This window comes from Brassica oleracea, chromosome C5 (assembly GCF_000695525.1).
Source record: "Brassica oleracea var. oleracea cultivar TO1000 chromosome C5, BOL, whole genome shotgun sequence".
NCBI lineage: Eukaryota > Viridiplantae > Streptophyta > Magnoliopsida > Brassicales > Brassicaceae > Brassica > Brassica oleracea.
In genome coordinates, this window is record NC_027752.1 from 17,629,891 (window position 1) to 17,646,675 (window position 16,785).

At 34.6% G+C, this 16,785-nt stretch overlaps 2 protein-coding genes and 1 pseudogene across 2 annotated transcripts; 1 reads left to right on the forward strand and 2 right to left on the reverse strand.

Moving 5' to 3' along the window:
* The first annotated feature begins 6,037 nt into the window (after positions 1-6,037).
* LOC106344665 lies at positions 6,038-9,762 on the forward strand (annotated as a pseudogene).
* A 2,694-nt stretch (positions 9,763-12,456) lies between these two features.
* LOC106292557 lies at positions 12,457-14,089 on the reverse strand. The gene is made up of 5 exons (XM_013728169.1): positions 13,773-14,089; positions 13,186-13,549; positions 13,029-13,099; positions 12,834-12,932; positions 12,457-12,723 (listed from the first exon to the last, which is right to left on the reverse strand). Exons 1-5 carry the CDS (start codon positions 14,052-14,054, stop codon positions 12,625-12,627), a joined length of 915 nt encoding a protein of 304 aa, XP_013583623.1. The 5' UTR covers positions 14,055-14,089; the 3' UTR covers positions 12,457-12,624.
* Positions 14,090-14,632: 543 nt separating this feature from the next.
* Positions 14,633-15,612, reverse strand: LOC106293066 (UPF0426 protein At1g28150, chloroplastic). The gene is made up of 3 exons (XM_013728742.1): positions 15,464-15,612; positions 15,216-15,350; positions 14,633-14,991 (listed from the first exon to the last, which is right to left on the reverse strand). The coding sequence occupies exons 1-3, from the start codon at positions 15,527-15,529 to the stop codon at positions 14,806-14,808; spliced, it is 387 nt and encodes a 128-aa protein (XP_013584196.1). The 5' UTR covers positions 15,530-15,612; the 3' UTR covers positions 14,633-14,805.
* Between the last annotated feature and the right edge of the window lie 1,173 nt (positions 15,613-16,785).

Sequence of the window (16,785 nt, forward strand, 5' to 3'; positions counted from 1 at the left end):
TTGTTGTTCTCGATCACGTTGAGGAGTCCTGACTTGACCTCAAAGTTGTTGGCTGCCACAGCTGGTGCTTGGATTCCGAATATATGACCATGTATGTTGGGGCGGTCGTAAGTGCCAATGGGTCGAGCTGCTCGCTATTGGTTGTGTGGAACTTTGTTGGCATCATTTTGAGGTATGTCTCCCATATCAGTATCCAATCTCTGCAAGTGAGACTGTTGCTCTTCTTCTCGTCTCTTTCTAGCACACTCTCTCTCTAAAGCTCTGATGTCTGCGGATCTTGGAACTAGGTTTGATGGACCCTTGCTCCTCAAATTCATACACCTGTAAAGTGAAGGGAGGTGAAGAAGGAGAATCAGTAACAAAAGAAAATAAAAATGACTTAGTCTCAAGCAAGTGACTAAATCTCAATGTTTAAACCTACTCAGAATTTGGCAACGGCGCCAATTTGATGTTAGGAGTTTTCAAGGCTCCTAAGACAAATTTTGTAGTTTAGTGATTGTCGAACCAATTCTAAGGGATTTCAAAGCAATGAGAATGCAATACTTACTTAATCTAAGTGCAACCGATGATTTTAAATTACAGAATGATACTTTCTTGGCTAAGGGAAAAGAGAACTCATGGGCATAGGGATTAGATCTTGGGTGATCAAGTATCGAACTAAGGATGGCAAATGATCAATCAAACTATCAAGCTTAAGCTTAGACACAATCTTAAACAAACTCTATGTCTAGATGAATGTTCATTTACTAACATATCTCAAACATCAAATGTCTTTGGTTGAATAATGTGAAAGCAATCATTACTAACAAGTCTATTAGCTATCTTAGCATCTTTAACAACAAATGTCTTTGGCAAAGTATACTAAAAGTCTAGGAGACTTGTCTCAGCCATTTCATCGAACACCTTTCGGGTGGAAAATGCCTATCGATCAACTTTTGACTGGCCAACTCAGAAGATGCATTATAGCAAGGAACAAGAATGATCTACACTAAAACATCCTAGAACTAACCTAATCACCCTTGATCTTCCTAACCCATGAATTCAAAAAGTGATTACTCACTAATCTCTATGATTCCTCTTAAACCCATATTGGATTTCAGATTAATCATGTAGAGAAATAGACAAGAAATCAACAAGAACACAAGATCTAAGCAATGAAATCTGAATCAAAAGAAGTTTTATTAATTGTTCTTCAGAAAAAAGATTTCTTCTCTGGTGGCTTACAAAAGTACTTAAAACATAGGTTTTCAGAAGTAAAAACGTGCATAATGAAATGACCAAAAGGCCCTTGAGTAGAAATGAATTCGAGCAAACAGAAGGCGCGCATCGACCTCCAGTAGTCGTTCCGGGAGGTCGCTCCAGTTCGGGAGCGACCTGGAGGGGTCGCTGCGAAACGTCGCTCTGGGTCGCTCTTCGCGAGCGACCTCGCTGTGTCGCTCCGGTCACGTCGCTCCGGGTGATGGAGGTGCGAGCGACCTCGCTGTGTCGCTCCGGTCAAGTCGCTCTGAGATGTGTGTCACAGCGACTTCATGTAGTCGCTCCGAGAAGTCGCTCCAGGCAGTGCTCGTCCAAAGATCACTCTAATCACCTCCCTTGAGCTCCAAATGTACCCAAATGTCTCCAGGAACTCCATGTGGTACTCCAATACCTAATAGAGACATATGTATGCAAAATGCAACCTAGACATGGCTAAATCCTAATCTATATGATGAAAATGCACATGAATAAATGGATAAAACAATGTGAATATGCAAGATATCAACGACGAAATCTCCGTTACGACGGACGTTTTACAACGAAACGTATTTCGAGGTTAATTCGTCGTAAAACACCGTTTACGACGAATATTGTCCTCGTAAAAAATATGTTTTCTTGTAGTATCGCTATACGTAACTTCACAAAACTTTTACGGTAAACTGTTTAAACTATTGTACGTGTATAACGTTCATGATTTAAAATATATTAGAAATAATTTTCGTTGAGATTGATTACTTCCCAATTAATACAAGCATGTGTACAGTGGTTGTTACTCACATGTACTCACATGCTGGAATCAAGTGATACAATCACAATGTTAAATAATTGCATTAAGTCATTCCTTTCACATTTTGTTGATACTAATAGTTTATTACTCCAAATTCTTTGAATGCAAAGCAACCTTACATATTGCTTGCATTCGCTAAAGTATTAAGGAAACCTATGAATTATGTTACATGGAATCAAAATCTGAGAAGTGGAAACGAAAATATTAAAAACGCAAAAATGAAAACTTAAAAATATTCAGAAATTAGAAATGTATATATATATATAATAACACCAAAATTAATATATAAAATATTGTAAACATTAATATCATGTACATAATTCTATAGTGTAACTCAAAAAATATGTAAAATTACAAAGAACAATATAATAATATATGTAAATAATATATTTATTTATATTGCTTTGAAACTGAAAAATAAAGCACGAAAACTAATCAATTAATGTACAACAATTGAATAATACAAACAACATGAAACAAAACGAATAAGTGAAAAAACATAATACATTTACATCATTATTTAGAAACACTTGAGTTGGACTGGACTTACGTTTGCTTAGAACGTACCGAAGCCAGATTTTTTCTCAGTTATGTTGGACCACAAACATATTAAACTTGCAACTTGCATGCCCAAAAGAATAATATTTTATCTTCTTTAAACATCTACAATACAACTACCAGGGCCGGCTTACTAAGGGGGACAAGCGGTGCTACCGCCTCGAGTCCAAGTCTGTATCCCCTCCGTATAATACTAATTAAGGGGTCCAATTTTTTAAAAATCTATATTTTTATATATAAAAATTATAAATATAATAAATAAAATTGAAAAGGGCCCAAATTAATTGATATGTATATAGTTTTATTTTCATTACAAAACATTTCTGATTAAATTTTAAAAACATTTTAAACATTATCTACATATAATTTTAGAGGGTAAAAAAAAATATTTTTCGCCCTAGGACCCTTAACAGTGTTGAGTCGGTCATGACAACTACCGTCAAAGTTTCCGATCAACGCGTTTCCATCACGCTTCCAAACACCAAAATTTTGGAATCGTCACTTCAAGACGATTCCAATCGATTCCAAGCGCTCACGTTTCTGATTCCGCTTTGGAACCGAGCAATGCACCTCCACCAGCCATTCCATGTAACATAGCTTATGAATTGTCTCTTCTATTATTTAGCCAAAAATATCTTAATGACTACAGTCATGTATTAATTAAAGAATAAAATATATACATGTGTTGTCGACACTTAAAATTAGCCATGGGTATTCAGTTTTCTGTTTGGTTTCGGTTTGGATCTATCGGTTCTTTAATTCTAGAGGTTTAAAATCTGTTCGAATATTTACAAAATTTAGTTTGGGTAACAAGTTGGAAACCAAATAATATTCTAAGTAATTTTGGATCCATTTGGCTCGGTTTCGATTTTTAGGTTAACTCCAATTAAAAAATAAGAAAACTCAGGATTTTTAAATTACATATCAGATTTTTTAGGGATTTTTCAATTAAAATTTAGATAATTCAAATAATTAAAATTTTGGATAAAATGTATTCTGGTAATTCAGTTTTTGGGTATTTTCATTTATAAATATTATTTTAAATTATTTGATTATTTTAAAATTAAATATAGTTTATATTTATAAGCATATAAACTATATTATAAAATTTGGATATTCGGTTCTCGGTTCAGTTTCAGTTTTTCGGTTAGAGATGTAAGATCCCTCGTGCAACTAATTTGATCAAAACCTGAACCGGATTTTTTGGTTTGGTTTGTCGGTTCCAGATAAATGTGAGTAGACCTAATTAAAATAATTGAAACTTTATTTTACATCACAAACTAATTAACAAGCTTCACAAACAGCCATGCATAACTTGATACTTACTTAACATACAACTCAATGAATAGTTGACTGGATCATTATACCCTTTCATTACGCTAATTAAATCGGTGTGTGAAAGAGAAAATTAATTGGTAAGACAGTGACAAGTGTTTTTAATTAGTGATTACCATTTTTATCTCATCCAATTAAAATTAACTGTAGTAAACAATTTATATGTTTATATATCAATTCATTATTTTTTACTTTATAAATAGAAGTTTGATTCATTTCATTTAACTACAAAAAAATCATTTGACCATAATTATTTTTAGTTATTCTCTAAAACTTTTATTTATATCTTTAAATTTTTTTTTTTTTGTGAAATGGATCCTAACAATAACCTTTTCAGTATCCAAAATACTGCTAATTACCTTTTTCCCTATTCAAATCTCAACAGTTACCTATTTCAAAATTAATATTCAATCAACTCCAAAATAAATTTTACCAAATTTTTTTATGCCATCATTCGTTGGAAATTAGTCAACATACCGTCCAGTATTGTATTTAAAATAGTCAAGAATATATAATAAAACAACTAAATATTATTTAAAATATGTAATTTTAATTAATTTAATTTCAGTTGAAAATTACTAATAACATGAAGTTATAAAATAAAAATATAAAATAAAAATTGTCGAATAAAGTGTTAAATTTTATCCAATAAAACTATTTTTCAAAACTAAAATGTAAATGAGTATTGAATTGTTAAGTGAAAAAAAGGATATTAATTATTAAATAAATTAACCAATGTAGATCGTTTAAAGAGTTTATAGTCAAAGCTTTATAAAAACACATACAAAGTGAAAAATAAAAAAAATGCTCTCTAGATAGAACTTTCAAACCTAGCCAAGTTCTCCTCCGCCGCCGTGCGTTCCTTGCCGGTAGGCGGAGTTTCTCTTCTTTATTATCTCGTTTTTAGTTTGCTTCTCTGCTTTCTCCGGTTCTGTGGGCCGATATGTCTTAATTCTGGTGCTTCTATGCTTCTCTGGTTCTGTGAGCCGATGGTGGTTCTTGAATTCGGTGGAGGCATCGTGATCTGGAAGGAGGGCGAGGTTTAAAGGTCGGTTGTTTGCAGAGGAGTTGGCATTTAGGAGCTTGCATGTCTGCAAATCCATGGCAGATCTGAAAATTTCTCTTCATGCATGTGCTTTTTCAACGATTTAACAAAAGATCATGGTGGCCTTGGATCTAATCATCGCTTCTAGATCTGGGTACCTCTACTTTTCCATGTCTTCGCGAGTCTTGCTTCTTCGCTTTTGGCCTGGTCTCGGTTTGGGGTTTCGTCTCTCGGATGTGAGTTTGCTGTGGAGCCATCTACAATCTTCTTCTCTGTTTGGGGAGATTGGTTTAAAGACGATGCAGTGGTCTCGATCTTCGGTTTCTTCTCTTGCGAGGACGTGACCAGCTTTGTGCTTGTAGATGGGCTAAGCTGGGTACATGAGTGTCCGTGTGTAAGAACCTTTGATCCTCTTAGACGTTTTTCCCTATTGGAGTTTCAAGGTTTACCTTGTGCCAGTGTTATGTTGCGGATGGTGATTCTTGATGTAAGTGTGGTGTAAGTAGTTCGGTGTTGTTGCTCGTTTCTATTACATGATCCTCTTCGCCGGTGTTGTTACTTGTTGGGATCGTGCTTTGACTTCCTCTAGATTGGATACTCCGCAGATCCTTAGTTCTTAGGTTCAACTCCAGCTACAAATTGCTTCTATGGAAGGGTTCATGTGTGTTTCGTGCTTTCAGCTTCGGTTTTGTATCCTTAGATCTTTTTGCCTGTAATGCTTTAGATCCTTTGTTTGTTGTTTTTGCTTTTGTAAGATCGTTCTGTTTATGTCTCCCTTGTTTGGACTTCTTATCTTCAGGATGTTCGTACTTCGAACTCGCCGGCTTCACTTCTGGATATTAATCATGTCCGGCTTCACTTCTGGAAGGATGTTAATCCTTGCCATCTTTGGTTTGTAACTTTTGTTTCAATCTTCTAATAAACTTTCAGTGTTAAAAAAAAAAGATCGTTTAAAGAGATTAGTTGATGATTGGAGTGCTTCGTAACTTTAGCAACCTCCACTCGAGGCTGCTTTCTTGATCCAAGAGATTGGTTATAAAAGGACCAACCTTAACATGAAATTGAGCGACACTTCTAATATTGTGAGGGAGAAGAAGAGAGCAAAAATGAGCTTTAATAGGAATTTGTTAAATATCATAATAATCCTTTGTGTATGTTTCAGTTGGGATTGTAGCGAGGGAGCTCGAGCGAAACAGAGGAAAGAGATTGATTCTCATACTATCCAACTCAACTCTCTCTTCCCTTCACCATCATCACCCTGTGTTCTTTCTGCAAGAGGTAATATTCCCTTAGCCAATTCAATTCACTGTGATTCATTGTGTTTTAGTGTTATACATAAGATAGATGCACATTGCATATTGCACACACACATATATATATATATATATATATATACAGTATTAGCTTGCCCTTTTATATATACAGTATTAGCTTGCCCTTTTATATACTTGTATTATTGATTTCATTATGTAATGATGATACCGATGCATACTTTAGTTGTTTACGAGTATCAATTAAGTTACAATTAATTCCAAATTTCTGCAAATATGGCATTAATATTACCATAACGTGATTTAGGAATGAAGCGATAGTTAGATGTGTATGAATAAAAAACATATATAACAAAAAAAAACATATATGACTGTAATTAATATTTTGTTATTACAAAAAGTATTTATTTTTTTGGAGAATCGGTATGAATTTTGTTTCTAACGTGAGCTTATCTTCCCACTCAGCGTCTAATACAAAGTCCTCACTGCACGTGACACATAGGCACGGCACGTGCTCGCGTTTAACAAGAGGCAAATCCACGAGTCCAGACCATGCGGAGATCCTGAGACTCGACCAAGCGCGCGTAAACTCAATTCATTCGAAACTGTCGAAGAAGCTCCTCACAGATGGAGTGAGGCAAAGCCAGACAACGAATCTACCGGCTAAACACGGAAGCATCTATGGATCGGCAAACTACGTCGTGACGGTCGGAATCGGAACACCGAAGCAAGATCAGTCTTTGATCTTCGACACAGGAAGCGATCTGACGTGGATTCAATGCAAGCCATGTATTCCTACTTGTTATTCCCAAAAGGAACCCATATTCAACCCATATAAGTCTTCTTCATACAAAAACGTCCTTTGCTTATCGGCGGAGTGTCGTTGTCTCTATTCTGCTACAGGTTCGATTTCGTTTTTCTTTTACTCTCTCAAAGCATATCTAATGGAGCAAAAAGTTTTCCTTTATTTATGGAGAGAGTTACACTAAGGGACACAATATGATTTTATGTATCACTGAGAGACACATAATAAAGTTGAGACACATTCCTTGGACAGCTGTATATTTTGTTATAGAATTAACCATGTTTTTGTCTAAAGAGAAGTATGTTGTAACTAGATATATGTGATAAAGTGAATTGTTTTGGGACCACAAAATTAGAAAAGTTCTTTTTTGATTCAAGAGTTGTTTTTTCATTTTTTTTAGTTTCTTCTCTGGATTGAACTAATGTCTCTTCCCTTCACCTTCATTATCACTATCCCCCCCCCGTTACCATTTTCATTTTAATTACCACCTCCGTTTGAATCACTACTTCCACTATCTCCTCCATCTCTCTTACAACTTTCGTATCCATCACCGAGAGCTCCATCTGCAACTCTTTCGGTCACATCAACAACATCAACAGAACCACTGACCATGAAATCCTTGTCCACAACTCTTCCGACCACATCAACAACATCCACACACACAACCATGAGATCCCCGTCCACAACTCTTCCGACCACGTCAACAACATCCACACACACATTGACCAAGCGAGCTACCATCACTTACATTAATCACCACCTCCAGTATCTCCTCTCCCTCTATTACCACTTTCGTATCCACCACCGAGAGCCCCATCCGCAACTCTTCCGGTCACATCAACAACATCAACACAACCACTGACAACGAGATCTTCATTCACAACTCTTCCGACCACATCAATAATATCCACACACACACATTGACCAAGAGAGCCACTGATCCTCATCCACAACTCTTCCGACCACATCAACAATATCCACGCACACGTTGCCCAAGAGAGTTTTCTTCTGACTCACACCAAACTAAAATTTTGAATCTTTAGATGTTACCCATGGTGAAGACGGAAATGAATTTGGTACCTGAGTTCTAAATCTGACTTTTTGAATCAAAACCGTAACGATTGATTCTACTAAAACACACGATCAAAGCAAACATCGTGTGAGACGATTAGCAAATCTGGAGTTTTTCTAGGAATAGAGATTGGCGCGGTGAAACGGTCGCTGAATTCCGAGCTCACCCACGGCGGATCCCGAGCTCTCCCACGATGAATCCATAGCTCATCCACATCGATTCATGAGCTCATCCACGATTGATTTCATTACAAGCTCTGGTCTCATCATCACACCCATCGATCCTCTTTTGATTTTTTTTGAAACTTTCAGTATTAGGGTTTGAGTATTTAAGAAAGTATAATTGAGTTAAGTAAAAAAGATGAACTTGTCAGGTTTGATAATGAGTTACGAGAGAAGAGGAATGAGAAGTGAAGTTTGGTCTAGTTAAAGGGTGTTAATGTCTTTAGACACACGAAATGTGTGTGGTAAGTCCAATGTGTCTTTAAGTGTAATTGGAACTCATAAAGTGTCTCTAGAAGTAAATTTTTCATAATTTACGCTAAAATAAAATAACTCTATTATATATTAACTTTTATTCCAATGGTATTATTTTACTATAAAGTGGAATATAGAAGAATATCAAATAGTAAAAATGTGATATTCATCTACCAATGAAACAAAAATTACGATATAATAGTTAATCTATTTTAATGTAAATTATAGAGAAGAAAATAAAGAGATATTGAAAACGGTGATGGTTTCAATTTTGAAGTTCATGTTTTCTAATTTCTTATAAGATTATGTAAAATTGGTTTTCCGGGCAATTAGGCAAACCTGGAGCCTGCTCGGGATTGAGTTGCGTCTACGGTATTCAATACGGAGATCAATCCTTCTCCGTTGGATTACTCGCCAAGGAGAAATTTACCCTAACCAACTCCACTGTATTCGACAGCGTTTCTTTCGGCTGCGGCGAGAACAACAAGGACTTTTCGCCGGTGTCGCCGGACTCCTCGGTCTCGGCCGTCACAAGCTCTCTTTCCCTTCCCAGACGGCGACAACGTACAATAAGACATTCTCCTACTGCCTCCCTTCTTCAGCCAGCGACACCGGACATCTCACCTTCGGATCCGCCGGAATCTCTAGTTCCGTCAAATTCACTCCGACGTCCACAATCAGAGCTGGCGCGTCCTTCTACGGTCTCGATATCGTCGGGATCAGCGTCGGCGGTGAGAAACTAGAGATTTCTCCAACCGTGTTCTCTGCTCCGGGAGCTATAATCGACTCCGGAACCGTAGTTTCTCGCCTCCCGCCAAAAGCCTATGCGGCACTGCCAGCGGCATTTAAGGAAAAGATGTCGCAGCATCCGAATACGTCGGCCGTCTCGATCTTTGACACGTGCTTTGATCTCAGCGGAGTTAAGACGGTGACGGTCCCGACGGTGGTGTTCGCCTTCAGAGGTGGCGCAGTCGTGGAGCTTGGATGGAAAGGGACATTGTACGCGTTCAATACGTCGCAGGTTTGTTTGGCGTTAGCAGGGAATAAGGATGACAATGACATTGCTATTTTTGGGAACATCCAGCAGCAAACGCTGCAAGTTGTGTACGGCGGTGCAGGCGGGCGGGTCGGTTTTGCTCCAGATGGGTGTAAATGAAAACAGATGGGAATTTTTTTTTAAAAATAATTAGCTTTCTTCTTGCTCAAGTTTGTAATTTGTGTGAGTAATTTGTGTGATGGACTTTGAGGTGTCAATTGAACAGTAATAAGTTTGTGTGGATGATAGGATATATATATTTTCGGAATATTATTTCATTATTAAAATCGTAACTATATATATATTAGTAAAATATTGTTTTATTGTCATATTCAAAAAATATTGTAACATTTCACAAATTTAGAAAGTTTTTTAAAAATTAAACTTTTCTCATCATAGATTTATATTATCGAGTAAATAATTAAACATTTAGTTTTTGTTTAATTTTTAAAATAAACTATATAGTTCATTTGTTTTCATTGATTTAAGGTAGTAAAGATTAACCATTGTTATAAATTATGATTTTTGTTATTTAAAAAAAATATTTATAATTTTAAAAATTAACATCGACAAATATTTAAATAATTAACATATGGAGTTATAGTATTATAACATTAAATTATATCTATTTAATTTAACTATCTATAAATCCAATGGATCATCTATTGTTTAAATCTAATTATTGATAGCTCAATAAAAATTTCTGGTAGGCCCAAAATTTAAATGATAAGATTAGAGATTAAATGTAACAGGACTTTCTATGAATAGGTTCATTAGGTCCATTTTTTTAAAAATCACACATGAATCAAGGTTGTGACTTCTGTTTTAATATATGATTAAAGTAGTTACAAAGATTTTATATCATTAGCTTTAAAGAAATACATGTTAATTTTTATACATGTATTATATATTTTGCTAATGTTAACTCATCTTACCAATATTTTAGATTTTATTTTTGAACTTAATTATTTTATACTTACGAAAATAAAATATATAAATTTATAAATTTAATATAATATTATTACATTTAGCTCAGTATAATAATTTCTTTTAATATGATTGATTATGATTATATAAAAGATAAAATATTATAGAATTTTTTATTTTTCATTTTATAAACGATAACTGAATTTATTAAAGTATAATAATATTTCAAACTAATTTTGATTTGTGAAAATATTTAAATTTAATTTCGAAAATGAAGATCTTGTAAAAAATCTTTTAAAACAGATTTGTTAGAATTTTAAAATAAATATATTTATATTTAAAATGAAAAGATATCAAAAGATATTATGATTAAAGTATTTTAAAGATTCTATGTATTATTAGTCTTAATAAAATACAGCTAATAAAATTTCTAAGTGATGATCCAAATTAAAAAATCACACATGAAATAAGTTATGATTTCTATTTTAATATATAAGATGATATAAAGACGTTTTCGTAGACTTGTGAAGAAATGTTTTGTGACGCATGTGAGCAAATTCAAGTCGAAGCTGTTGGAAAATAATTTCAAAAACCTATCCAAATGTTTACAAACTGCACCGTAATTAATAATAATAAAAATATCTACATATGTATATTTTTGTAAAGTATACTTATGTATATATACATTATGCTTTTGTTATTATCATGACCACACCGTAATTGTTCAGCATATTGATACTCAGTCAAACCGATAAACCAGATCGAATTACAAATGTTGCATTTTACTATATAAATATTTATTTTGTGTAACGAGTTAATTAATGAAGAGCATGGACTTAAGATTGCATATTTGCAATTAGTTGACTGAATAACCAATTGCGTGCTTAGAGACACGCAGACTTGGAATGTAGTCAAAACACACAGAATGAAACAAACATATAGTGAGTATTATTTCTATTGTCATTTTTATGGCTGTGTGCCTGTGTATCGTTAATAAGCCACATGGGCAAAATGTTTCAAAATATTACAAAACAAAGTATAAGATCATACCAGTAAGTATGCCATAAGAGAGGATGGATAGAAAATATTAAAAGAGGTTATCCAAATCAAAGAAACACAAAAGCAAACACAATGCACGAAGACATGTCTTCTGCTTCCTCATACATCAATGATTGTAATTTTACACCATCTGCGATGGAAACTCATGATATGAAATCTGAAATGGATACCATGTAAGTCAATATCTCATAAAATATAAAAGGAATAATAGTGCAGCTGATCAAGGATCTGAATATTAAAGGATGATCTGCTAAAACCATGAGCTCGAACCCTCCAAATTTCTTAGCTCTTCTTTTATCTACATTAGCGGCTTGAAAAAAACTCAGATTAGTGGAGATCTCTAGCTCCATGAAATCAGTCACTTCAAACGTAACCGGCTACTACAAAGGCTACAACATAAAGGAGGCGAGAGGCAGCCCCAAGCGAAGGAGTTAAAAGCACCAGCCTAAACTTGACTGGAGAAAGGATAATATCATCTCTTGCTTAACCTTCGTCCCAAGGTAATCAGAGACCTGATGAAGCTACAAGTTCAATGCATTCATCCTACACCAACTGCTGGAGACAGGAACCCTTAAAACCCAAACACTGAAGGGAGCAAGACACTTTCAAAAAAACCACCTAAACAAAATCACAAGAAAACCAGAACCATGACAGAAACGAACCACGCCATACACAAACAAGAAAAAAACACTGGGAAAACACACCAGGGTCACAGAAGAGACAACTCCCTTCCAAAAGTTCCATAATGAAACACACCCAATAAGGATTCTGAGCATACCAAGAAAAGAAATGCAGTACTAAAGATCTACAGTCGCGCAGAGAGAGTTGAGAGAAAATTAGGTTTTGTGATTTCTATTGTCATTTATCAATGCAAGATAAAGATATACAAAATGTTTATGCTCGCGTCTCTCCCCACTAGTATACATCACCTACGGGTACATGATATTTACATGTTCTTGAAGATACTTAAAACATTTTGTAAAATCATTCAGAGTCTTAACCAAAATTATCTTGCTCGAGTTTTGCAACTACAGCCTTCTTCTCATCTTCCGGAAGAGCCATGAACATGAAAACAGATTTATCCCCGATATCATCCTTCAACAACCAACAAACCAAACCACATATGATTTAGTGTTATAGCATTATGATACTATTTGAGATAGCAAGACCACCATATACGAATCTTCAGTGAACAACAAGTGTACCTTTATAGGCTGAGTGAACTTTCTCCCAGCAAATACTACAAAGAGTGCCATCCATGTTCCTAGCAACACCAGTTTCGCCTCATCATTCATCAGGCCACTCTGCAAATCCATCACTCATTACTTAATCTCAGAACATGACCTAACCAAGATTCAAGGATGTGATACTAAGGTAGCTGAAACAGGAAGATACTTTACCAAATGACCGAGAAGTACTGAGGGTATGATGAACGTGAGAAGGCCAGCTTCTAGCTTACCGTAACAGAGCCCTGCAAAAAAAAAAAAAAAAAAATCAAGAACATTAGCATGAACTATGAAGCTTGATATACATTAGTAAACCACATCCTCGAACTACCTTCTTTGAAAACGAGCCCAGTGAGGGAAGCGAAAAGAGGACCAACAAACCAAACAGCAGTTGGATTATCAACGACATACTGAACCAAGCTATCACTAGCTGGTCTAGCAAGGGAAGCGTACGCGGCTAAAGAACCAACAACACCAAGTGCCCATAAAGCCTGAAGCGTCTTCTTGATCTCCGTTACATATATATGAATCAGAAACAGAGATAGCCCCAAACCACCAGCACCAACAAGGTAGAACAAGTCCTGGTTTTGCTTGATTATTTCACTCAACCATGAGTTCTCCGGTAAAAAGGCGGCAGAAGAAGCGGCTACAAAGGAAGCAGCAGCAGTTACCAGTCCTGATCTGTACAAAATAACCTGAAGAGGAAGAGGTACTAGATAGGCTTAACTTCAAAGTTCAAGAAGCAAATTTTTTCAACATAAAGCTAATAAAAACTCTATCTTTCCTGAGTTGCATGAACAAATTAGACTTAAAAAGTTAAAAACTGTGATAAAGGATTCAACTTGCATGTTCCAACCATCCAATATATTAACTTTTAAGGAACCCAATTGAAGTATAACTCGTATGGAAGAGACGCACCTCTTTGACATCAGACTGCTCAACGGTCCAGGGACCATAAACGCCTTTGTACACGGTTCCATCTACGGAACCTCCTTGAGAGCTGCCGCTTACTGCCCTGATACTAAGCCTTCCCTTTCTCAACCTAACTCTCGCCGTTAGACCCGACGACGATTTGTTGAGATTTGCCGGCGGTGTGATGAGTGTCGTCGATAATAAACGCGAGGCCATAGTCACAGCGAATTGATAAAAGGAAGAGACAGAACAGAACTCACTTCCGTCTTGGCAAGAGCGCAGATTCATCAGATGACTTAAAACGATGTGGCTTTAACAGTGACGTCGCTTAGTTGTTCTTGACCGAAGTATCTGTGGTTAATAATTGTTTCATATAGCCTTGCGATTTCGGTTTTCCAGAACCGAACCAAACCGAAGATTTGTTTTTCCGTTAACCAAAATTTTAAAAAATAATTCCAAAATTTACTGAATTATATTTTGGTTTGGTTATCGGTTAATTGTGGTAATCACTTTTATTTTCAAAAATAACTTTTTTTTTTTGTTTCCGGTTAGAATTGGGTATAACTTTCTTAAAAATCGGGATATTCTGGGTAATTTCGATTATTTTGGTCAGTTAAGTTAATTTAGTTCGGTTATTTCAACTATTTTTCGATTATTATATTTATTTATTTTTAAATCAAAAACAGAAGCAGACGTAAAACCAAACCAATTTTCAAAACCCTACTGAACTAAACCAAACTCAAGATCATAACCGAACCGAAAACCGAAAGTTTCTGTTTAGTTTGGTTGGCCTTGATCAGTTCGGACAAAAACAGCAGGGATAATTTCATCTACGAAACTGTACTGTGATAGAGTGACGACGTGTAAACTGTAAACAAAAGAGTTTATTTTGAAAGCTCAACTCTCGTTTTAGTTTTTACGGTTACATACATACAAAAAGCAAGCTGTTACATTTCTCCTTGGAGATGGTACAGACAGTAACCACAATCACAACTGCTGTATGAAGTGAGATAACGGTAATGAGTAAAGGTTCAAGACCTCATTCAATCTCTATCTGTTGAGGAGATTCTTCTTCGTTGGAGGCCATTCCATCTGCATCAGCTACTTCCTCTTCTGTGATACCTGAGGCTTCAACTGTTCGCGTCACCCATTCTTTAAGCGGTTCTTCGTTCAGATCAAGTCTTAGTAGTCCAGCAAACATCCCACCCATAAATGCAATTGGCTCCTAAAGACATCAATAAACAAACCACATTGCTAGATGCATCATTATCATGCCAAGGATTAGGCCATGAAAGGTAAGCCTCCAATATTCATCTAGAACACACACAATCAAGAATTGGTATACAATTTCCTTATTGCTATTTGGAATAACCAATCACGTAGTTGGTGTCTACTAATCTGCAGCTCAAATCGAATGAAAGTCACTAGCTTTAAGTGGGATAAGAGTACCTTGAGAGCCTCCGAGAGAATTGGTTCTTGAGGGAGATTGAAACAGCATGGTTTTGCAGTAAAGGTTCTACTTCTACGAACCGGAGCCAATTGAGGACGAACCGAAATTTCAGTGCTTTTGATTCGAGCAGAGAACTAAATCAATACGAAAAAAAAAACAATTGTGACCAACAACAAGAGGGCGTTGTTTAGAGATTGGAAAGACAAATCGGATTCTAAGCTTCGGAAGAAGAAGAGCGAAGACGGACCTGATGAAGCTGAGAAGCGAGCACGAGCGAGGACGGGGGACAAGAAGAAATTAAGACAAAACCCATGGCTTTGTTTTTCTTCCTCGCGTTAGAAAGTATCAAATCTGAAGCAAAAGAATAGCTTAGATTACCAGCCTCTGCATATTATCTACAAAATGCAGGAGCAAAATGCAAATCCCCACAATTTTTATTTTTTTAGAAGGATTCTAACTTTTAAAAATGACTAAACCATGTCATGTATATTTTTACTCCTTTTCTTTTATTAATAAAATTGTATTTTATCAAAATATATTTATTTATTTATACAGAGATAAAAATTAAAAATTTATATCGCCAGAAAATATATATATCATTTTAGTTAGTATATATTATTTAATTATTTGTAGATTTATATAAAATTTTGTAAATTTGTCTTTAGTCGATAATAATTAGAAAAGGGTAAATCCAATAATAAAATGATAAAAATGTAAATTTGTAGATTTATATAAAATTTTGTAAATTTGTAGATTTATATAAAATTTTGTAAATTTGTAGATTTATATAAAATTTTATAAATTTGTAGATTTATATAAAATTTTATAAATTTGTAGATTTATATAAAATTTTATAAATTTGTAGATTTATATAAAATTTTATAAATTTGTAGATTTATATAAAATTTTATAAATTTGTAGATTTATATAAAATTTTATAAATTTGTAGATTTATATAAAATTTTATAAATTTGTAGATTTATATAAAATTTTATAAATTTGTAGATTTATATAAAATTTTATAAATTTGTAGATTTATATAAAATTTTGTAAATTTGTAGATTTATATAAAATTTTGTAAATTTGTCTTTAGTCAATAATAATTAGAAAATGATAAATTAAATTTTAATATATTTTAATTAAAATATTTTGAATTGGGTTAAAATTACATGAAATTGAATTTAGAATATTTTATTTAAGATATTTTGGATTTGATTTTACGTAACTTTAAAATAGAGAATTTGCATTCCCTACCTACACGTTTATGCATAATTAGCGATATACCAAAAATCACTATTATACACTGTACATTTTCTTTAATGTCTCTGCTGCCCTTATTACTTCTACCTATCATAGATTCCATATTATGTATCTTCTCTCTCTTCACAAATTCAATTTCTCTGCAAATCTCAATACACACAAACCCTAAGTTACTCCACTGTTCTACAAATGTAAATCGTCGGTTAAGATTCACAACACATTATTATCTTCTAACCACGTCTTCAGAATCTTCCACCGAGTCTGCGCCGCGAATCTGATCCTCCGATCCTGGCCGACTCGTCCCTCTGA